This window comes from Dermacentor andersoni, chromosome 2 (assembly GCF_023375885.2).
Source record: "Dermacentor andersoni chromosome 2, qqDerAnde1_hic_scaffold, whole genome shotgun sequence".
NCBI lineage: Eukaryota > Metazoa > Arthropoda > Arachnida > Ixodida > Ixodidae > Dermacentor > Dermacentor andersoni.
Genome location: NC_092815.1, coordinates 189,349,720 through 189,373,715, shown reverse-complemented (window position 1 = coordinate 189,373,715; position 23,996 = coordinate 189,349,720). Strand labels below are relative to the sequence as shown.

Below are 23,996 nucleotides of genomic sequence, written 5' to 3'. Positions count from 1 at the left end.
ATTTACCGGAGCGCCCATATTGAGCTGCGTCCACGAAGGCTTCTATGCCGACCGTTTTCTTCAATATCGCCCTGGCACGAGCTGCTCGCCTGCCCGCATTATGTTGCGGGTGAACGTTTCTAGGGAAGGGGCTGACGACGTAGGTCCCTCTGGAGTTCTCGTCCAGCTGAACCACCTCGCTGTGACTAACGTGGCTGCAAGCCCGCAGCCTCCAAGAGGCGCCTACCGGCGCTGGAGCCCGAAAGCCTCGTGATCTGCGCCGCTCGTTGCGCCTCCATGAGTTCGAGGGTCGTGTTATGAACGCCGAGCTGCATTAGCCTGTCCGTGCTGGCCGTGATCGGAATACCCAGCACCTTCTTGACGCTTTTCCGCATCAACGTGTCAAGCTTGTCCCTTTCAGTCTTTGTCCACTGCAGGGCCGAGACCACATAGTCGATGTGGCTCATAAGAAAAGCGTGATGCACCCTAAGTAGGTTGTCCTCGCCTAGGCCCCCCTTCTTATTGGAGACTCTCATGATTAATCTGAGAATATTCTCGGTTTTGGCGGTCAGATGCGCAATGGTTTTGGCATTACAGCCCTTGGCATCGAGCAACAATCCTAGAACTCTAATCGAATTCAGAGTTTTTTTTTTTTTTAGGAAACGGCGGTGAGCATAAAGAACGCGGCTCGTTGCTCCAGATGAGCCGTAATAATAACGGTATGTAAATTTAGCATTACCTTACAAACATTTCGTTGGCCAATTTCATTCTAGTGCTGAAAGCTGTACGAAAACGTTCTGGAAAGTAGGTGTGCGTTGGACTATTATTACGAGAGAATTCTTAAGCAGAGAACCAGAGACAACTTTATCAAGGCGTAAATATACTGTGTGTAGGCATGTTTATTTGCGAAGTGTTTGGTGAACGCTATTCTTGTGCCTTAAGAAGTGCCGCCGCATCTGAAGTGCCATCCTGCATCCTTTACGTAGAACCTAGCGGATTTCCAACGATATTCATGATCTTCAAATATCGCTTTGCTGCTGCTAAAACGACGTCAGCATCTTCGGGTATGATGTCAGCACTCATGCACGACTAGAAAAAAAAAAGAAAGGTTCGAGAGAACGTGCTTTGTAGACCACAGGGAATATATGGGCAGGTTCTTTATGCAGACGCTGAAAGGTAATATAGTTTATTTAGTTATCACAATGAATTCAACAAGCTGAAGTTATAATTATAGCGGCCACTACTTCGGCTTAAGCGGTTAACTAGATCATTTATTCCTGGACATGCTTCATTGTATGACTGTAGTCAGTGTTGCCAGTTTGGACCGTTTCTTATAGGAAACACAATTGCTCCTGCAAACTTGATAAGGTGACTGGTAGCCACCTTTCTTTCATGTCAGCGTTCACCATAGCGACTCGTTATGTGGGTTTCCAGGCTCAATGATCGGAGTGCGAGCTGGAGTCCCCCAGCGTTCTAGATTTCTTCCCGCATGATCAAGATTTTCGCAGTTATTCTACTTTCGGTGTATTGATGTACCAAACTAACATTGCATTACGTCAGCAAATTTCGTGGGTTTCTACTGCGGTAGAAGGAGGGCTCCAGGCTAGTGTTTTTGTTTCTATTAGGTGATTTTATTGCGTGGCGAATATATAAACACCCGAGGCGCGATCGCGCAGTAGCTGCGCTGTTACGCTAGCGGCAGCCCGTGCACAGCGTGCGCGTGCAGACGAAGGTCCTCCGACAGGCGCAGTGCCTGTGGCTTCAACAACAAAGAAGTCAAATGGATGCACGCTTGCGCCCCGCTCGACTGGCTCTGCAGTGAAGCCAGGAGAGTCGTTCTTCGTCCCACTGCTAGCATAAGAGCTGCGTGCACAAACACAAGTGTTTCTGTTGAGCATCTGTATGCTTAGCACACATTAGTGCACACTATGGTCTGACCGGAACGAAGAGTGCTCGTAAGTATTAAAAAAAACGCTTGCAGCTTTCTTTCGATCTCATTTCATGTGTCATATAGGTGCGACTCTTGCAACACCGCTGATGATACTGCGTATCACACCAGCGTTGTGGATGCATTGCACAAATGCTGGCAAGCCCTTTGCTCGTAAAGTAACCGCACCTCATTATTTTTATAACAAACAAACTGACGCAATCAATCAAACCTGCAGAGCCCTCCTCCTTCCCCCCGCTCCCCGCCCTTTGCTCATATACTTAAAGCACCGTCTGAAGAGGTTCGGCGCAGCCATAAACCTTGCCTTCGCTTTCACTAATGCCCGATTGTTTTACTGCGACATCAATTATATGGACACTCCAGGCGCATTTTTGCCGTCCGCAGTCGCCGTGATATTCCGTGTAAAGGCTAAACCCCATGAGCGGGATTTGGTGCGCGACAGCGACGAGCGACGGCTTCGAGCGACGGATCGGGCCGTCGCTTGAACAGATCGCTCGGTCTTGTCGCGCGATCGCTCGGTTCTGCAAATCTAGAATTCGTCGCTCGTCACCCGGAAGTGCTATGGGCGACTAGGCAATAGCGCGAAGCCGGAACTGGATGTACATCACTGAAGTACTACCGATAGTGGCACGGAACGAGCAAACGATTGAATTTTTATAGTGCAAGGATAAGAACCTACTGCAAGACTCTCAGAAATATTTTGTGCTGCTTTTCACAGTAAAACACATCAGCTTAAGTTAATAAAGCATGCGTCACGCTAGTTTCGGCGCCTATATTGCTGCCCTCATACCGGCAACACTGGGGCGACGTCGCTGGAAGTCGTCGCTCGCATGGGGTACGGCTTGTAGGCGACGAGCGAACGCGACAGCCATCTCCATCGCGTCGCTTGTCGCTGTGGCGCGCAAGATTGCTTGCATGGGGTTTATACTTAAATCCCAAGGGAGATAACGCCGTCGCCACGCGCCGCATGCTGTAAAGCGAGTGAAAGCTTCCACAAAGGAAATCGACGATCGCGGCCGAGTCTCGCGCGCGAAAGGGAGGAAAGCGGGGCGGCATCGCGCCGTCTTCCGGAAGCGCGCGCAAGCCGCCAGGGAGAGGGGAGGGAGGTTGAGGCAGCATTGTACTTCGACAGAATCTGCGTATTGCGTGGCAGCGCACGTCCTATCTTGAAAGCTATTTGCGTTGGGGGCAGCGTCTAGGCGGTCTAGGTGCGCCGATGGCTCAGACCTTCCGCGTGCTGCCGCACGGGTTGCAGAAGATAGTGCCAGCCTTTCCTCCTTTCCCTACAAGAACCACTTTTCTCTCTCACAACTAAGTTTGTTTGCGTTGAAGCTATACCCCTCGTGCACCGCCTATAGAGGCGCCACTGAAAGCCACCTAGCGGACGCTTCCAACAGTACACGCGGGAGCAGTAGCAGACAACCCTTTGCAGCAAGGATGGCTGAAGTTCACGGCTGCTATTTCTCCTTTGTTCAGGTTCCAGGCTGCTTCTTCTGCGGTGACAGCTGTAGGGAAGATGCTGACCTCTGTGCGAGCGGGTATGAACACGATGTTACCGGTGTTTGGGACAACATGGTCCACATACGTGCAAGGTGTGTCCCGCAGACAAACGCCATGAACCCAATTTACATGACGTGGAGCTTATGTTCACTAGCCGATAAATTTTGTTGAGTGATGCGACCTATCGATGTTTTTTTTTTATTCTTCCCTTGCCGCAATGCTACTTCTGTACCTGAATAATAAGCAACCGTCGTTAGTGCAGACTTATATCAAACAAATCCGCACGGTGCAATCTCTGCATATGCCATTGTGATTTTTCTGCCGATGAATACATCTGACATCACCGAATAAGTGCAGTCGAAGTCGCCTCAAGAAGAGTAATTGCCAATTTATTGATGGAAACGCGTACACTAGCCAACGAAGTCACCAAACACACGGGATAATAAAAGTGCGTGTTAGTGCTGTACCGCCGATGCAATTCTGCTGCATACGCCGATGAACTAGCGTCCCCGCTGCAGTTTGTGCAATTTTAACTTCCCCAAGGGAGCTGCTTGCAAACGTGCAAAGCTAAAGACTGACTAACTTTTCAGTACTTTCTTATATTACTAGAGAGAGGCGCCACATGATATATTTAAAGGCAGAGCAGCGCCAGTCAAAGTAAATGAGCGCTGGCGGCAAGGCCCGGTTTAGTCGTCTGCAGCGTAAGTATAAGAAAGAATTCAGTTGAGTACAAAACTCACATGCAAGAAGGGACTACGTTGTGAAACAAACAAATCACTCGGCGTGTTAAGTTTGCTCAGGTAGCATCGAGGTGTGATGACTTCCCAAACGGGACGCGAACTTTTCAGCGAGAAATGGAACAAAAATACCATATGCAGCAGCTATTAGCAATTCTCGCCCTGAACTACCTATTTTCTAAACACATTTCCAAAAACGCAAACAATATCTAAGATGCCCTCGGGCGAAAAGAATAAAGCTGTTAAAGAAGCACTTCCTTGCTATCATGCCGATAACACACAGCGTGATTTATACCCTTTACAAACAAGGCAGGGTGAAAGCTTTGCAGCTCGAAAGAATCGACAAGAGTTATGCATGGAGCAACTAGCAACAGTTAAACATGTGCAAAGCCACGCATAAAATAGATGTAAAAACATGAAGTGCGGGACAGCTGGTGCGAGGATATACCGCGCCAAATGAAACCAACAATTTCAGTTCTTGCAAACTTCAGTAGCTTTAACATACAACGCAATGCGCTCGTGCAGTCGTGCTGCCTAGCTAGCGCAACGCGGTAAAGAAGCGGAAAACAATGTAAGCGGCAAACAGCATTCCGAACTTTAGCGAAATGCCCTTAAACATCATGCTGCACTGCAGACGAACTTCGTTGCTCACGCGTCTATGATCGAGTGGAAAAAAACACCGACGAGAAAAAGGAAAGGATGAGAACAAGAAATTTTCCTTCGAAGCGACGATCCATTTTTGCTACCGTTGCTCCCGCTGATGAGGCTTTGCCGGGAACGATTAGAACCGTATCCCCGGCACATTTTCACCGGTATTTGAGCCCCCCACCCTGCAACAATTCTTCTTCGACATTCCCTGAAACCTTGGCCACTCCACACGTGCGAATGGTGTTGCCTATCTTGCTCTGAAAACGTGAATGAGACAGAGAAGCACGATCAACGACACAACGAACTACGGCGCGCGCCAGGCTCCTCTCCCGCGTGTTCTGCGCAGGCCGCCACCAGTGGCGCGTCCATCGGCCTGCACGGCGCCTATAGACAGCACGAAAGTCACTTGCTCCGCTGCTGCTGCCTGCGCGCGCTGACAGCATGCTTGTTAATTTAGTCAGCGAATGTTTCGATGTTCATATGGTCGATAAAACTACTATCCTTACTTTGTAGAGCTGTCTGCTAATTTGCTATCGTAACTGATGCTTCGCCTTTCGGGCAAAACTGCTACTTTTATTTAATGCTAAGTGAACAAGTCAGTGTTCCCGTTTCGGCGACACTATGAGCCATTAGCTGCAAAGTCTTGTTTTACGTAATCGAAATAAATAATTTCTAACGACAAAGCTCGGTTATGAGCCGTTTAGATGCCTGTTCGACGAACAGCGTCGAAACTTTTTCAGAATTCATCCAATGCAGACACTTTCACAAATTAAAATGAGTCGGCGTTTCAATCAATAAAATTCGAAAGCTAGTAATAAATTTTTACTCCTTGGGAATGCTTTGATGCTCGTTTCATAATTCTTGAATATATTTTTTGGTAACGTGTCCCCAACAATAACTGTGCTGACATGCCATGAAAGGTATAATCTTTCGGTAATTTAGGTGACTGCAGCGGCGTTCTAGAATAGGTCGCTACGCCTTCTTATAACTCGTAAACAACTTGTCGTTGTGATGTGAACCTCTCCTCTTGTCCTTTGTGTTTTTTGACTGGTTTTTTCCTTCAAGTATGTACGAACTGGCCCAGATTTCAGCCCTTCTTCAACTTGTATTAGGTTGCATAGTTTTGGTAACTATGCGACGTGGTAGAAAAGGCCTCGGGCCATGTGTTTAACGTTCACATAGCACATCCATCATACAGGAGACAAAATATTGCAGAAAGGTTCATAGGAATGGCTGGCAGTTTCAATGCGCATCATGGCCAACTTGAACAGACTTAAGGCCTTGTAGTAAATAATCTGCAGTGCACGATGATTGTGGTCATAGGTATTACATAGGCTTGACAGGTATTAAAAAATTTATTAAGGAAAGCTGCAAGGGCCAGTTCTGGTGGTTGATGTTCAATGGTGGATGGAACTCGATTTCTACCGGCAAATTAGCCGATAGCATTTTTTTTGTTATTTTGCAGACGAAAACTTAACAATCCCAAGAATGTGCAGCTTCAGACGCAATGAAGTAAATGGCACACTGACCCAATGTAAAAAAATCTGCGGAGCTTCTGCTCTGTTCAACATGGCTCTCCCATGTCCACTATATTTGTTGCCCTTAAGGGTAACGGTGCAATTATTTCTTCCTTTTATTGCAACTAGTGCAGTTGACTAGCATGATTAATTCGGCTTCCTCTACGAAACTGATGAAACGCAATCAATTATTTACACTTCGGAAACCGACTGTGCTTGGTGGAATCACAACTCCTTCGTGAAACCACAAGGGGTCGTAGACGTAGCAAAACTTGAAGTACTGGTGTCTTTTGTTTCATTACAATGTCACTAAAGATTAATAATTCTTCCGTGGTTAACCTAATATTCAAAAATTTCATTTTTAAATGCGTAAGATATATTAAGTAAGCTTTTACAATTATGAATAGCAGCACACATACGGCAGTCAGTCAGTTGAAGCCAGCGAGTGCTGAGAGTGCATCAATTTAGTATAAATTATGACAAGCGTCAGGTTCTATATATCTTTGTTTGGCGATGCGTCTCCTCAACGCACTGGGTGGCAGAACAAGATACAAAAGTAACGTTTACTGTGGCAAAGATTGGGGTCAAGATACAGACCTGCACGTTGATGATCACGATTAAATGGCCACGCCTTGACTATACTCACCTGCTTCAGTTGCCTAACTCCAATGCATGCGTGGAATGCTAAAGAGGGACCAATAAATTACGAATTTAGGCACAATAAAAATTATGTTCGCGATTACCGATAAAGCCACCCAGGAACACGACTATTGTCAGTCTTCTGGAAACTAGATGTAGTAAAGAACCTGTAAGACTCCTTGCTCGCGTTACCGAAGATAAAGAGAGGAACTTTTGTGTTCGAAGATAAAGGCTCAAGTGCTCGACGCGTTTCATGCCTTCCATTACACGTCTACAATAATTTTACTGCTTGCATCTTCTATACCACTGGACATTAAGCTTTTCAATTCGATCTCGACCTTCTTCGCTCAGATACTTTACATGTGGATCCCGCGTTTCATAATTATTTCATCGATCATGCCATTAGCCTCCTCGCCACCCTCAGACTGCCCGGCTTCCCACGAAGTGTGTACATGTGTTATCCTGACATTTGACACGGAGTTTTTCGTAAGAAATGGCATGCATTCGTTTTAACACCATTGCAACATACATCTTACAGAAGTTAGATTTTGAGATTAATCTTCTCGAAGCTACATTAAAAGCGGCACTCATTTCTATACTTTAATGAGTCAACATAAGTGCATTTCTAGAGAGAAGTGTACGATTGCCCAATAAGTGTATGCAATGAGCTAACTTTGAAGATACTATCGGCGTCAAATGAAAGTTGAACAGCGGAGCGCGTGGCCCAAGCATAAGTGAAGATATAGTGCGCGCCGTCCAGTCATCACCATTGACAAGCGCGCACATCCGATTTGGCCGCACTGCGCGATCCCCCTCTAGTGAGATAATTTCGCTTCTGTCCTGGTTCTTACGTTTGAAAGGGAGGAAATAAAAAATAAGAACTAAGCTAAAGTATTCCAGTTTACGGCGAGTCTTGTCGCACAGATCGCCGAAGCCACAAGTGCTGTCAGCGCGAATAGCGGTGCGCGTGGTGCAGTTTGCACCGTCATCGCCCGCGCCGTGCACCGTCATCGCAAGGTAGATTCGCCCGCGCGGTGCGGGCGATGACGGTGCAAACTGCACCACGCGCACCGCTATTCGCGCTGACAGCACTTGTGGCTTCGGCGATCTGTGCGACAAGACTCGCCGTAAACTGCAATACTTTAGCTTAGTTCTTATTTTTTATTTCCTCCCTTTCAAACGTAAGAACCAGGACAGAAGCGAAATTATCTCACTAGAGGGGGATCGCGCAGTGCGGCCAAATCGGATGTGCGCGCTTGTCAATGGTGATGACTGGACGGCGCGCACTATATATATCTTCACTTATGCTTGGGCCACGCGCTCCGCTGTTCAACTTTCATTTGACGCCGATAGTACAGTCGCGGTCAAAAATACGCGGCCCACGGCTCCAGTCGGCGGAGCGGCCGCGAGCCGCACCGCGGCGCTCGCGTCGGCGCTGCGAGAGTTTGCGCTCTGACGACAGGTATCTCCCTCGCTCTCGGGCGGATACGTAACGGACGATACGTAACGGGCGGATACGTAACGGATACGGACGATACGTAGGGAGATACCTGTCGTCAGAGCGCAAACTCTCGCAGCGCCGACGCGAGCGCCGCGGTGCGGCTCGCGGCCGCTCCGCCGACTGGAGCCGTGGGCCGCGTATTTTTGACCGCGACTGTACATTCAAATTACTGCAACGCTTTAGTCACATGTGAAGCGCACATAGTAAGCAGTATACTGAGTCCTGTCTTCCATCACACAAACCAATTCCTCTAAATAGGCCTCGATTAATCTTTGTCATATGACAACGACAGCTGAGCACGTTTAATGGGCACCCCGAGCCGTCCAAGCTCCCGGACCGCTCACGCTAGGATCAGAGAGGGATCGCATGGTCAGTTACCAGGAAACAACTCAGCACTACAGGTTAGCCAGGGCAGTGTACCCGCCAGCACACAAATCGCTTAACAAGCGACAAGAAGGAGCTTGGAGAGGACTTCAGACGAACACCTACCCTAACCCCGTAGCCTATCACTACACTACCCGGACCAATACCCTAATACATGTAAGCATTGCAAGAAAAAAGCGGATCTGTTCCATATTATGTGGTCGAGCCCAGCCGAAAATCACACAACTCACGAAATAAATAATACCGAGCAGTGGGAGGCCGTGTTGCTCAGCTCCGACCATGCCCTGCAGGCCAAGGTCATCAAGAGAGCTGAAGAAGCCGTCCGGGCCCAGGGGCTCGTGGCTGCCAAACAACAAGGTCATCCGTCAATACCTCGTTTTCGAATAAAGTCTTTACTCACTTACTCACTCAGTGGGTTTCAAGCTGCATTTCTGCATCGTTTGCACTCCTTGCCTGTCTCTTTCTGTTTGCCGAGGGCACTCTTATTTGCCTGTTACACTTGCCGCACCCTTTCTGTTGGAGTTCAAACGCCTCGTAAGGCAGGAGCGCAAATACACTCCACCACGGTGCAGACGGCCGCCGCATAGTGCAGTGCCCGCGTAAGTAGCAGATGAACTCCGTATCTGCGAGCTTAACTAATGTGCAAAGTGCAAACTGAATTGAGTAACGTGAGCTAACATCACGTCGGCTTGATAAGCAGACATTCCACACAATTAGAAGCTGCCATCACTGCTGCATAGCGCTCGGCTAGCTATGTTTTTCTCGTTCATTATTCGATAAACCAGTTTTGAACAGAAGTAAGGATGTTAACTTTAATTATTCATTGCGCAGAAGCCGTGGGTTTACTCCGTGGCTGTTTGATAAGCTAATACTCATAAAAACAAATGCGAGACATGTTTCTGTCAGTACTCTCCTGAGAACTAATTTGCAACAAAGACCAATGAAGCAAGGTCTAGTCCTTTGTGTTTGAATTTATAGTTATTTTCTTCTACATGGATGTCGCGTTCCAATGATATCTCGTGTCTTCCTTTGACATGTCAAATAATATACCGAAATAATAAAAAAATGCTTTTGACTCACACGTAGTTCAGTCTCTAGCCGGTTGAAAAGATCCGGAGACATCATGAATTGGGCCTAAAAATAAAACGAGCAATGCGGTTACAGTGCTAAGACATTTGCGTGCGATCAATAAGAAATAACAACATCCATAAGGGTGTTGACTGGCTGTTCCTAATATCGATGCCAGCTACTTCACTTATCAGCATAAGTTTTGCAGGGTGTTTATGTGCACCCTATACCACAGTTGTTACATCGGTTGCCGTATTCGCTACCATTATAACTTGTCTTTGCAGATATAAAGGGCTCAAATGCAGGGGCTCCATACCATAAAGTTATTTCTTTCTTACTTCATTCCAACCTCCTGACGTCAAATTTACCCAAACGCTGACGCAAAGACGGGTAGTGACGCGCAAAGTTGTTTCAACAGCCCAATCAAAAGCTTTTTTGATGGGTTTCAAGGCTAATATAATTGCCTAGCGTGACAGGCTTTTCTACTGTAATCGGCTGATGAGAGGGGAGGAGTGCACAGAAGAGAAAAGGTTTTGGTGTGGCCCAGCTAGCCCAGTGAAAGTTGATAACCGGTAAGGAGAGTGCTGCCGCTGTAGGAGATCGGTCCGCTTTAGCTTGCTTAGCTTGCTTGGCTCGTCCACAATTGTGGCGACATGCAACGGGGCCTTAAGAGTGCAGCCAAAACGAATGCCCAGCGAGGAAGATTTGGTATAGCGATGTCATTTACGTGCCGAAGGGGCTCGGCGAAGTTATACGGCCACGCAAAAGATTTACTATACGCAAAAAAAAAAAACAACTAAATTCTCGCCATCAGCTATTTCTGTTCGCTTCAGAACCGGGCAATCACCGGCTATTGAAAAAACAAAGTTTTCTCAGGCATAGAAATACATTTTAGTGCGTACACGTACGTACCTCCCACGTGGCGAGTTACCAAGGCTTTGTGGCGTCGTTTGACAGAAAGGTAAACTAGGCCGGGCGGAAAACATTGTCGCCAATCGCAGAATGGTACAAAGGAGCATAATTGCGAAGTAATGCTTTTTTATTGTTCTGCCTAATCATGGTATAATCGGTGTGTGCATGTCATATTGTAATGGGGAATTCTCCCAGTTTTTGTGACCTCTCGTGACAGACAGTTTAAGTGGCGAGGGCCCCAAAACTTTTAACCCATCGCGGAGCGCTAACGAAGAAAATTCAATGGATATAGATGGGAATAGATTTACGTTATGGCACCCGAGGTTTCAAACGTAGCGAAGGCATCTTCCGTATGCAAGATGAACTCTGATCCACCGTTTCTTATAAGGAGCAGCTCAGAAAAATTGTTATTCTTTAAGTAACTCTACATTGTATAGTAAATAACAGTCATATTACAGAATACTTTTCTATCATGATTACTTATTACATTGCAGATATGTTTTATTTTCAATAGCCACACTGAATTTACCGCGCTGCTTTGCTTGTGCAATAAAACAACCAACTATAAATACCGGTGGAATGCCACAGGTAATAACGAATGCCGCTGTCGTTGCATTAAGTTGCGTTTATGGCCACTTACGAGGAACTCTAGCATTAAAAAATTTTCTGGTCTTTAACAGAGCAGGACTTGAAACAAAACGTCACACAAGTTTCCGCACATTACACGCAAATCTAATATTACTGAAAAACTGCAATGGTGGCTGCCGCGTTCCGCTGTGAATAGTGTTTCGCTTCCGCATGAAATTCTTGGATACGAATCTACCACCGCGCATTTTTTCGCAGCAAATTCATGAAATAATTGTTAGAGCAACTGCAGTTAAGTGATCACAATTGAGTGTGCATTGTTCGTCCCGTCGTCCATTCACTCTACTGTACATGCTTACGATGACACATAACGACGATTTTTGTCACCATTAGGACATATCATAATCGCCAGATTCATCATTGCCACAGGCCGAAGAAAAAATTACGGGAGTGCTCATCTCACGACGACCGTCGATGGTAATGCGATTTGCAGTCCAACAGTGTAGCGATACACATTATTTCTGAATTCACGTTTGTTTAACATATGTAGTAGCCACCCTGATCTTTCTGTTACTTCGGCTATTTGCCACAAACTCCGGTATTATCCAGCTTGGCTATGGCACTCGCTTGCCAAGGTCGCCCATGAGCGTGACGATGGCTGGATGACGCTAACGCAATGACGACTATGGAATGACTAATGTATGACTTCGATAGAATAAAGAAGGAATGACGGCAATGAGTACGATTGCTAAATGACAGCAATGGCATAGTGACAACAGCGTGACGCCAACGACACGCGATGACAACGATGCAGTGACGAGGACTGTATCTCGAAGCCGGTAGGACGACGATCACATGACGATGATCGCACGGCTATGATGGCATGATGACGACGGTATGAAAAATAATGCATGACTGTCGGATTAAGACGCAATGACAATGTTCGCATGAAAACGGTGGCATAATTACGATTGAATGACCACAGTGTGATTACGATAGAAGGATGAAAAGAACTGGCGCCAAAGGATCGACGAAGGCGGTAAGACGACGATGGCATGAGGGCGACGGGAGGACGTAATTGAAGTGATGTCACTGGTAAAACAACAGACTGACGACAACGTTGTGGCAACAGTCCCATTGTCGAAGTTAGAATAACTACAATGGAACAATCGCAACGGCATCAAGACGACGGTATGGCAATGAACGCATGACGACGGGTATATAACAACATTGCAGTGACGACGATTGTCCTCACACAACGGAATGAGGACAACGGGATGCTGACGCGTGTATGGCATTGGAGTAATGACGCTATCTCGAAGCCTACTTGAAGAAGATTGCGCGAAGACGACTGCATGACGAGAGTTTGATGAAGAAACTGGAGTAACGAAGACGGCACGACCACGATGGCATGACGAAGTCGGTATGACAACGGATGCATCACGGCGACTGTATGACGTCGCAGTGACGAAGATGGCATGACAACGGCGGCGCATTCCCGATTGTATAATTACGGCAGCGTGACGAAGATGGATTGAAGTCGCTGGAAGGATGAAGCCGGTAGGACGACCATGGCAGAACCAGAGTCGGATGACAAAGTTAGAATGGCGACAATGAAACGACCGCGATGGCATCACAACGACGATAAGACGATGAATGTGCCGTGGTCCATTAGTAGATTCGTTTAGAAAGAGGGGAAGACGAAAAAAGAAAGGTAGTGCACGTGTCACTATCTTGCATTCCGGCCCTTTTCCTGACAAATGCATAACGACGACGCAGTGACGGTAATGGCATGACAGCGGTATCAGGAGAATGGTATGACGACGAGTGCATGACGACAGTGGTGGGACGATGAGTGCATCACGAAGCTTGTATGACGAACATATCATGATGACGCCATGATGAGAATCTGATGACCAAGCTGGAATGACGACGATGTCAAGGTGACGACGGCGCTGACGAGGACGACGGCGCTCTGAAAACGAATGTATAGCGACATTGGCGCGACGGCGATGGCATGATCAGAGTAGACTGGCAAAGTTGGAATTGGGACGAAATAACGAACGCGATGGCATCACGACCGCGAGCTCCTAGACCACGAGCACGACCCTGAGACCACGTGCACCTAGTTGCCCTAGCTATTGATAACCTAGACCAACCAGCCGAAGTAGAAGACGTGATTCGACGGCATGAAGAGAGTCAGATCATTAAGCGGGTATGACGACAATGGACCGATGTCGACCGCATTAGGACCAAGAGTGTATAGGCCGTTTTATTGAGGGCGCTGCCATTTTGCGATCACAGCGCCATCCATCATGCGACGCCATGCTGGTATGTGGGATCGCGCTCGAGGGTGTACGGCGAACCTGCTGTTGACGACGAGTGGCAAGTTTTCGCGCTTTCCCGAGAAGTAACAAGTTGTTTGGATTGGGAAACTTCATAGCTTGTCGTCACTAAGCTTTTAGCTTCGGTGTAGCCGCAATAGTGAACGGCCATGGGCCTAAAGGTGCTCCCGCAACTCTGCCCACGATCGAAATAGGAGGATAGTCAAGTCTGAACATTGTCGGTATGTAACGTAGACATGTAACGTGTTATCATTGTATGTCTAGCCTTGAACTCTATTAAGGTATCACGTTGAGCATTTGGACGCTGCCGATGAATGCGTAGACGCACCATCACTGACACTCATTGATAAAGTGTTTAACCTTGGTTAGAACATTGTCAATTCATTGTAATGGCTCGTTGTGTGCGCTTATCTGCTTCATTGCGCGTTCTGTTTTCTCCTTTGTGGCACATTCATTTACGCGTTTCTCTGCACATTTATTTGACGTACCATGGCCGCAATCGATGATTTTGTCAATAACACTTGTTAGATAAAGTCAAGCGCTCTGCACTGTCCCAACTTCTTTGCAGTTCACGCTAGTAACTATGTCACATCAGGTGAATAGATCTGCCGCTTTAGTTTACTGAGGAAGATCAACCCTAAGCCCCCAAACACGTACAATAGCAAAAGTTCCACGTCGTTGACATAGCCGGACCCACTCTCTATTGAAGTTTCCTGGAACAAGCTTACAATAGTCGTTTCCTTGAGTATGTTTTAGTAACCATCGGGAGTGAACATTGTATACTAGCTGGCTACCAGCTTTTGAGGTCATCCACACGCATGCCCTGTTCTTATACCCACCGCTCCTTTTGTCGACAAGTGTTGCTGTGTAGGGCAGCTTAGTGATACTGCGCCCTACACCTGAAATTGCAAGTATAAACTTACCGGAATGATTTTGTAGAAAGTAGTCGTCCACGTCCGCAGACATAGAAAAATGGCCTTCTTGAATGTAGGATTCTTCTGGCAAGAAAAGGAAGAAGTAATACAAAGTGTTCACGCGAGGTTTTGCGAGGTTCACGCGAGGTACAAAGTGTTCACGCGTGTTTTTGACATATTTTCGACTTTGCGGTCGACTCTTGGCTAGCCGAAAAGAAGATTTGGAACACTTTCCAGAATTTAAAACTCCGTTTACATAGTCTTTCTGTCTTTGAACATGCGATTTTCATAGCAGCTTCCTTTTCCTGTTCTATACGTGCATTCTAGAAATGGGCAATATTTTCGTTGATTATGTTTTATTGCACAGGGCTATTGGTGCGGCAGTTCGATGTAATTTGATCCCATGTGGTGAGGCTATGTGATTGGATGGGTTGCTGAGAGAGAACTTGATTGGCAAGAGTCACGACGCGGAGTAAAACTCTACCATCTACATTCCAGTAATCAGCATCATCTTCATCAACCTATTTTATGTCTACTGCAGGACGAAGGCCTCTCCTTGCGATATCCCATTGCACCTGTCCTGCCCCAACCGATTCCAACTAGCAACCGGGAATTTCATAATTTCATCGGACCACCTATTCTTCTGCAGTCCTCTACTTCGCTTCCTTTTCTTGGTACCCATTCTGTAACCATAATGGCCTAACGGTTATCTACCAACGCATTACATAACCTGACCAGCGTGATTTTTTTCTCTTAATGTCAATTAGAATATCGGCTATACCCGTTTGGACACTGATCCAAACCGCTCTCTTTCTGTCTCTCAAATCTATGCCTAGCATTCTTCGTTCCATCGCTCTTTGCGCAGTCCTTAACTTGTTCTCAAGCTTCTTTGTAAGTCTCCAAGTTTCTGCCCCATATGTCAGCAGCAGCAAAATGTAGATGTTTTACAGGATATTTGCGTAAGCGGTCTGCACTTCTTGATTACGTAATGCCTCTATGACTGCTGGTACCTCTACTGAATCAAATGCCTTTTCGTAATCTATGAAAGCGATATATAGAGGTTGATTGTACTTTGCGGATTTGTCGATTAGCTGAATGATGACATGGATGTGATCCATTGTAGAGTATCCCTTCCTGAAACCTGCCTGATGACTTCCTGATCACTGCCTATTATTGCAAAATAATTCAGTGACGCTCGTACGGTGGAAACGTACCCGGCGCCAAATGGCTCATGTAGACAAGCTGAATGAGAATTTGTTAGACGTTCGACATTCGAATACTACTTGCCCCAGGAAGGTACAGAACAACAACAAACATTTGGTGCGTTTTGTTGTTCCGTTCGGTGATTTGTTATTTAAACTGACGTTTTGATGATGCAGTTATTGAGGGCTGCGGGAGCGATAGTGTCGATCGGCTTCTGGCGAGAGCCACCGCATTTGATACAGATGCTTCCAATGCAACAACCGTTATGGAAACCCAAACGCTAATTGCCGTAGACGCGTCGACTAAGAAATAAGCCATGGACGAACTGACGGTTTTGCACTGTAACTCCTTTATTCTGTCGTCTCCTCCTGCAAATTTGGATGCAGCCGCGATGAATAGCCGCTCCCCAAGACGGTCGTGACCAGGAAATCAGCCCTCATACCGATCCTCCTGACCGCAAAGCGGTTGCTAACAAGTCGTCGTGATATCGGGGACAAGAATACGTTGCAGCATGCCAGACATACAGCTTCGGAGTGCGTAATATCGTTATAAATTAGAGTGAAACGTTCAATTACGACGACTTCATATTTGCATGGGGTGGGGGCGGGAGGGGCTGCGCAATGGAGTACGAAGATTGAGACGCAGCTCGGTTTGCCGAGTTAAGTACCATGTGGTCCTTCAATATCTTGGAAGAGACCTTTTGGTACCGACATTAACGTGGCAATGCCTTTTAGGAGAGCTTTTTGCGCAGCAGAAATAATGTTGCGGAGTGTGGCTGCAAGACTACAGCATTGCCAGCTTACTGGATAGTTCATGGAAAATTAACCGATTGTTGCTGCTGAAAATGTAAAAGCACTCGTGTACTTAGATTTATGTGCACGTTACAGAACTCCAGGTGGTTAAACGACTCCTGAGCGCTCTAGTACGGCGTCCCTTATAGTAGTATTGGGTGTGGTACGTAAAACAGCAGAATTAAAATTGCAGCGTTGCCACTGCCCAAAAACAGCCAAGGTTGAATGTTAGAAGCACCTGGACGCCACGCTACTGCTTGTCAGATCTGAGTACTCCCGGAAGGCACTTCCGGAGGTAGCGCCCTGTTTGTCCAAAATAATGTTGGAATTGTTGAGGAAAAAACAACGGCTCGCCAAAGTGACCAGTTGATATCTTAGATTTTTTTTTTGTTGGAAATGGGATGTATGTTTTAATCATCTCAAGAAACAAGACGGAAAACCTTTCTTGACAGAATTGAAACTGTCTTACAAGCAGCGGTAGGAGAGGGGCTATGGCGTTGCGCTGCTCAGCTAGCTTGAAGTCGTGAGCAAGATTCTGGCCTGAGCAGCCCCATTGGCGATCGATTGCTAAAAGGCCCGTATACTTACATTTAGGTGCACCCCACTGCACCCCCAATGGTCAAAATAAATCCGGCGCCACCCACCCCCCCTCCCTCTATACCGTGTCTCATTATCATATAGCTTTCTTCGAAGGAAAGCCCCTACATTGAATTTTACTTTTTAACAGCGGAGATGTTTAAGCTTCAGTTCCAGCCGTGCCCGGCAACCGCTCAAAACTCGGCGCAACTATGCAAAGGGAAGTGGAGAGGAGGAAAGGCTAGGCGAGACAGAGAGGCAACAGGTAGGAGCGCGCGTCGCGGCGCAGGTGTTTGAGTGAGGAGGCGCGCAGTGGTGGATTGGCTGCGCCTGGCGATGACCTATGCTCTGACGTGAACGTGCACTCGTAGTCGAGAGACGCGGCGTGCGTCGGCGTGATCAGGGCCGGTATTTTGTAGCGATGCCTTTTCCGCTTCTGTGCTTTTTCAGCCTTTTCGCGCTTGGCCACTGGTCAGAGCGATGGTCTGACCAAATTATCAACGCGATCAGGCGGCCGTGTGTGTGGTGGATGATAAGAATAGCATAGAATAAAGCATAAGGCATCGCTACAAAATAGCGGCCCAGTGTCCGATCAACCGAAGTGATGGGCAGACCTAGGCAGGTACTCTCTCCCGAAAAAGATGAGAAGTGACGGCGAAGGAGGAGAAGGCGGGCGAGGGAGCGACCAATGAGAGGCCGCGCAGGGCGCGAGGAGGAGAGGCGATGGGCAGGTGTTTCAGCGACATCGTGAGCTTGCACGAGAATGCGTTCAAGGAATCATCGGCGGCGCCGCCGACGGCCTCCTCTCCCGCCTCCGCTGCTTACGCAACATGGCGGCGGCTGCTGCAGCCTCAGCAACATAGCGGTTTGCAGACATCGTAACCTACCGCTGCCACAACCTTAAACGTTCAAATCTGTGACCCCCTATGTCTTCCAAATGTAGTTCGCAGTGGTTGCTCTTCGATTTGTCGTCCAGCAGTGGCTCAGGAGTGTCCAAGTAGCTGCGTACACCAACGCTGATTGGCTATTTCTACTCTTTTCATGACCGTCACTACACGTGACAATAGTGCACTACCGCGCCGACCCACAGTGGAGGGGCTGCAGGCTTTAAGCGTTCCCCATACGTGGACCGATCCTGAAGTTAGTGCAATACCGGGCCGACCCGCGGCGGAGGCGAAGCAGGCTTTAGGCACTACCCATACGTGGACCGATCCCGAAGATAGTGCAATACCGAGCCGACCCGCGGCGAAGGTGCAGTTCGCCAGTAACACAGCCAGCAGCATAGTTCGCCACATACAGAGCTTCACCGGTCGTTCTTGTTCACAGAATGAAAGGGCACTGAATATTTTTAAACAGACTTTATTTCTGACATTCATACATCAAATAACAGCCCATTTTAGTTCTGTTGTGTAATTACAGAAGACCGTGCCAAAAAACTTCCCTCGAAAGATTGCAAACGTGGTGTCCTTCCGTAGATTCGGTTTTCCTCTTCATGGAGAATACGTTTAAAAAATTGTAAAATTTATGAGGTGATGCTCATGAACACTCTAAATTTATAGCCCTCTTACCGTGATAAGCATTTGAGTGAGATGCGTCTTTTTCTTGCCGTATATTATTTCTATGTGCACTTATGCTTCTTTAAACAGCCGAACCTGAATTACAGTCACAAGAAAAAGGCGTGTAAAATACATTGACAGCAGTAAGTTTGTTGAAACAAACCTTCGGAGTGGTGCTATGGCTTGCATAGCAGAGTCGGACGGCAACGCAAGCTTTTCTGATCATCTGCAAATGTAAACGAAAGTTGCATTTAAAAATCAGGGAATGTCCTTTCAATATTTTCTCAATAACTTCTGTAATAGAGAACAGTCAGACTGCTGCTTTTTAAGCATGACCGTGAAAAAGGTTGTTTCTAATACATGTGTAAGTCGCAGCAGGCTGAGCGGGTGCTAGTAATGGGGCCACAGTAACGCTTTGCAATAGCGTTATAATGTAGCAAGTATAGCACAAAACACTAAGCAAAGAAAAGACTAGCTAGTATTGTGGTGCAAAATTTCTGCTAACCCTTTCTGGACAAAGTCGTGAAGTATGGCCCAAAAGCCTATAGTTAGAAGTAGTCGTTAATTGTAGATGAGGATGACTTGCTCAAAATGTTGTCTTTGTTCTATTTTAACTGTTCGCAGACGTTTTCCTTATTACCTTTAGAAATAATTGTTAAATGGTTATCTCCTCTTTCAAAAATATAATGAAATCTGTCCTGTGTATATGTTTAAATATATTGTGTATGTGCGTAGAGTTTACAGTGTAAATTTTACAGTGTAAAATACGGATCAGGCAGCCGCTGCTGGTGTTTCTAATGCGCTGGTCCTCCTATTGTCAGGATTTGCAGCAATAAAGCGAAAGTAGGAATTAAGAACCATGCACGTCTGCGCAAACAATAATGTAGTAAGCTACTAGCCACAATAAAATTTCAAATGAAAAGGTTCAGGCAAGTCAAAAGAAACCTCATGTGTCGTGAGCGAAACAGCTCGAGTAATGACATTTTAGGTGAGCGTGGGAGTGAGGGGGTGAGGGAAGGCTCAGGCCCCGGAGCCGCCTCCCGTAGTCGGCGCCTATGTTGGGAACTGTAATTGCATTAATATGGCGGCAGAACCTATGTTACGATGAAACTTGACGTTAATGAGATTAGCATCGAAGCAATTGAGTGACACAGCCATATTGACACGTGTGCTTGTCTTAATCGGGCGATCGCGTTTTATCGCCTAACAAATGTTATCGCACATCGCAGGACGCGCCTGCATGTATCGGAACTTTCTGGAATGCTATCGATGGTGCCATCCGATGTCTGTCACCGAGCCTTGTGTAATCTGATTGCATGTATGCGCGACGCGAATAGTGAATTGAATTGAATTATGGGGTTTTACGTGCCAAAACCACTTTCTGATTATGATGCACGCCGTAGTGGAGGACCCCGGAAATTTCGACTACCTGGGGTTCTTTCACGTGCACCTAAATCTAGATGCGAATAGTGTAGAACATTGTGGAAGACACGCGGGTCCCCGCCATTACTCAGGAACCTTCGAGGGTTATGTATAAAAGCTGACGCGTTTGACCCGCTGATCAGATTTTCTACGATTGCGGACTGTGTTCGCCGTTTTCGTTGAGCATTGAGGGTAGCCTGTTTTTTCTGGACACAGGTTCGCCCAATAAAGTTAGCTTCGCCATTCACAGTTTTGTTGCTGTGTCCTCAACCGTCACTACCACGCGACAATATTGTCACCTCCGAGAACGCGTAATGAAGACCTTTTCAATGGGCGAGGAGAAAGGGGTACGTAGCGAGCCTTTCTTTCCCGCCAGACCTGCCCCGGTGGCTTAGCGGCTATGGTGTGCGCTGCTAAGCACGAGGTTGCCAGATGAAATCCCGGCCGCGGCGGCCGCATTTCGATGGGTGCGAAATGCAAAACCCCCGGTGTCCCGTGCATTGGGGGCACGTTAGAGATGCCCTGGCGGCCAAATTTAATAATTCGTAGAACCCCTCTACGGCAGGCCTCATAATCGAATCATGGTTTTGGCATGTAAAACCCCCCAGAATGCATTAATTCAATTGATGCCTTTTTCGCTTATGCGAGCCGGCATGGTGCTGCTTCTATGCGTTGCGGTTTGCCGTCGCGTGCTGCAACACGGTTTGTAGATGTTTTAGCTCCTTATTCGTGAAAGTTACGGCATGTCAACTGATACAAGGTCGTCGAAGAACCGCTGTTACGCTTTCGGTGCAGCGGTACCTAAAGTAAGACGAATCTTCTCTTGGGTGCGCAAACATGCGACCTGCATCATCAGCCCCGTAGTGTGCGTCTGCTATGAACCATGTTGTCTGTACTGGTTTTCACTCTACGACGAGAACCAGGGTCTGTGAATTGCCAGTGTGAACAGGAAAATCTTCACACTATCTGATCAGTTGGGGTGGGAACCCAAATGTGAAATCTTGCGTTCATGTGTGGTCAAACCAATGCCACCACGAAACATCTAAGCACCAATCGTGATAAAACATTTGCTTCAGCCACCGGCATCGTTGTCACGCGTTTCAACTCTATTAGACTGAACTCACTATGCTGTGTCTACGTTAGCCTGGCATATGAGGCTGATGCCGTTGCAAACACAATGATCACTCCGTTTGGTACATCACCATAGCACACATAAGCTTTGGGCTTTAGAATTGCCTTGTTTCTCCGTTAAGCAGTAATATCCAAAGCGAATAGCATCAAATGAATCCAACAACTATTTATCAGGACACAATTTCCGTAAAACGGGTGAGTGCGTCGTAGAGGATGGGACGAACAAGACCGAACAAACACAAAAAAATCGAGTTTGTTCCTGCTGTTACAAAATAACAGAGAGACAGAGAAAAAAGCCTGCTCTGAGGCCGCAATATGACGTTACTAGGTCATGCCGCATGCTTCGACTATGCGCTAACATAGAACAAACAGATCTACAACGCAGCATCTACGACTGCTTTGGACGCTCGCGAAGTGCGAATCAGGTCGCTCGACCACTCGACAAGTGTGACTTACACTGTTTGGTATGATGGTATTAGTAACCAAAACTATTTCATTAGTAGGCGGAAACCTGTACCACCAATTGAAGTAGTCGTGCAGCCTATCTACAGATAACAATTCGAGCGCTTGTAAAATTAGACAGCACAACTTATTCTGTAGCAGAACAGTCTGCATGCTTTAGGATGGTTATATGTTCCGCAACTGCTCGTTTCTTCCGGTCACATCCGGTGTACCTCAGGGCAGCGTGTCGACAAAGAAAGGAATGCTTTGCTCTTTATATTGTATAATAATGATATTGTTGATGTTGTACGTCCTGGTGCAGAGATAAGATTGTTTGCTGATGATTGTGTTTGTTTAAAGAAATTAGTTCCGCTAACGACTACAACGATCTGAACACTAGTCTGGACAATATATGTCAATGGTACGTAAAATGGGTAATGACCCTTAACATGAGCAAATGTGTCTGCCTTCCAGTAAGTCGCCAAAGAAATCCGCTGTCATATGCCTACATATTAGGGTCTTCACCATTAAAAGAAAGAAGTTGCTATAAATATCTCGGTGTAACACTCACTTCTAACCTGCCTTGGAATCTTTATATTGATAATGTTTGTTCATCCGCCTTCCACAAGCTTTGTGCCCTCAACCATAAACTTAAAACTGCTCCCACTAATGTTTAGCTGCTCTGCTATACTGCTGTTTTACGGCCAAGACTGGAATATGCGTGGATTACTTCAGATTCTCATATTAAGCGCAACATTGATTGTCTTGAACGTATTCAGAGAAAGGCCGTAAACTTTCTTTTAAAATAAGTTTTCAGCATTAGACTTACCTTCAGATTTAATGCAAGCAAATGGCATTTCCTTGTTACAGGCACGAAGGCAAAAATTTAGATGAGAATTTCTTTCGCGTTCATTATACATTCGCGTTCATTCGTGTTACACATTCGTAACACACATTCGACCCGCTCCGGTGGCTTAGCAGTTATGGTGTTGCGCTGCTAAGAACGAGGTCATGGGATTGAATCCCGTCCGCGGTATCCACATTTCGATGGGGGCGAAATGCAAAAACGCCCCTGTCCCGTACACTGGGGGCACGTTAAAGGTCCCTTGGTGGTAAAAATTAATTTAGAGTCCCCCGCTACGGCATGCCTCATAGTCAAATCGTGCTTTTGGCACGCAAAACCCCATAAACCAGTTCAATTTAATTACAGACGTTCGTTACGTACATTCTCGTTTTCATTTCGTGATCTACTGAGGCGAAGAATTCGAGACCGAAATCATCGCACCGACTGGCAATTGGCCAGTACCGTCTGCGCCTGCGCAGAGCGAGGGACAGTGCGGAAACGCCAGCACAATTAGCGGCATCAGATGCAACTGTGAACAAAGGTGACGACGAAGGCGCGATTGATATATCGAGGCAAAGATTTTGAGACCGAAATCACCCCATCAACATGCAGTGGGCCAGTGCCGTCTGCGTCCTCGCAGAGGGAGGGCCAGTGTGGGAACCCTGGCATGATGAGCGCCATCGGAGCCACCTGTGGAAGAAGACAACGACGAATGCGCAAGCAGTGGCATGAGCGCGAGGGGCGGTATGGGAACGCTGGCATGATGAGCGGCAACGCAGCCAGCCGTGGAACAATACGACGACGACTAATGCGTGAGCAGTGGCCCGAGCGCGATCGTGCGGTTACGCCGAGGGGAGCCAATGAGCCAACTATGGAAGAAAACGACGAAAGCGCGAGTAGTGGCATGAGCTATTGATGATGATAGTTTTTGCTCGCACACACGAAAATTTTACGGAGCCCTAACCGTAAACAAGTTGGCTCTAAAAAAACTGCCGAAATACGCATCTATATATGAGGCCGAGTGTAGGCTCAAACACGCGAGCACACATCGCTCTGGGTGCTTCGTCCGCCTCAACACAAGCAGAAACTTTGACCATGTCTCCCTAAATCACTTCAGTACGTGTCACAGTACGGTTTCTCACGTAGAAGACCTAGAACCTAGGAGACGACACGACCTAGAAGAGGGCACGATGTACTGAGTGGAGCGCTCGAGCACGTGAACAATCACCGGAAACTGCCGCCGGAAGTTACGCAGCATGTAACACGCAGCGCTCACACAAGCCAGCAAGTAAGTGAGTGGTATTGATCCCTTTTGACTCAGGGCAGGCGTTTGTCGACGCAACATGAGACGCATA

At 47.0% G+C, this 23,996-nt stretch overlaps 1 protein-coding gene across 2 annotated transcripts in view; it reads right to left on the bottom strand.

Moving 5' to 3' along the window:
• Nucleotides 1-423: 423 nt before the first annotated feature.
• LOC126540313 (uncharacterized) overlaps nt 424-23,996 on the bottom strand; it is a 59,023-nt gene continuing 35,450 nt past the window's right edge. The window contains exons 3-7 of one of the 2 annotated variants that reach the window (XM_055075959.1): nt 18,967-19,029; nt 14,687-14,761; nt 9,934-9,987; nt 9,084-9,195; nt 424-1,068 (exon numbers count right to left, since the gene is read on the bottom strand). In XM_055075959.1, the coding sequence (XP_054931934.1) occupies nt 9,154-9,195; nt 9,934-9,987; nt 14,687-14,761; nt 18,967-19,029 (234 nt within the window). In that variant the 3' untranslated portion in view covers nt 424-1,068; nt 9,084-9,153. The remainder of the gene's footprint in view (nt 1,069-9,083; nt 9,196-9,933; nt 9,988-14,686; nt 14,762-18,966; nt 19,030-23,996) is intronic. The other variant, XM_050187109.2, reaches the window with a different exon arrangement.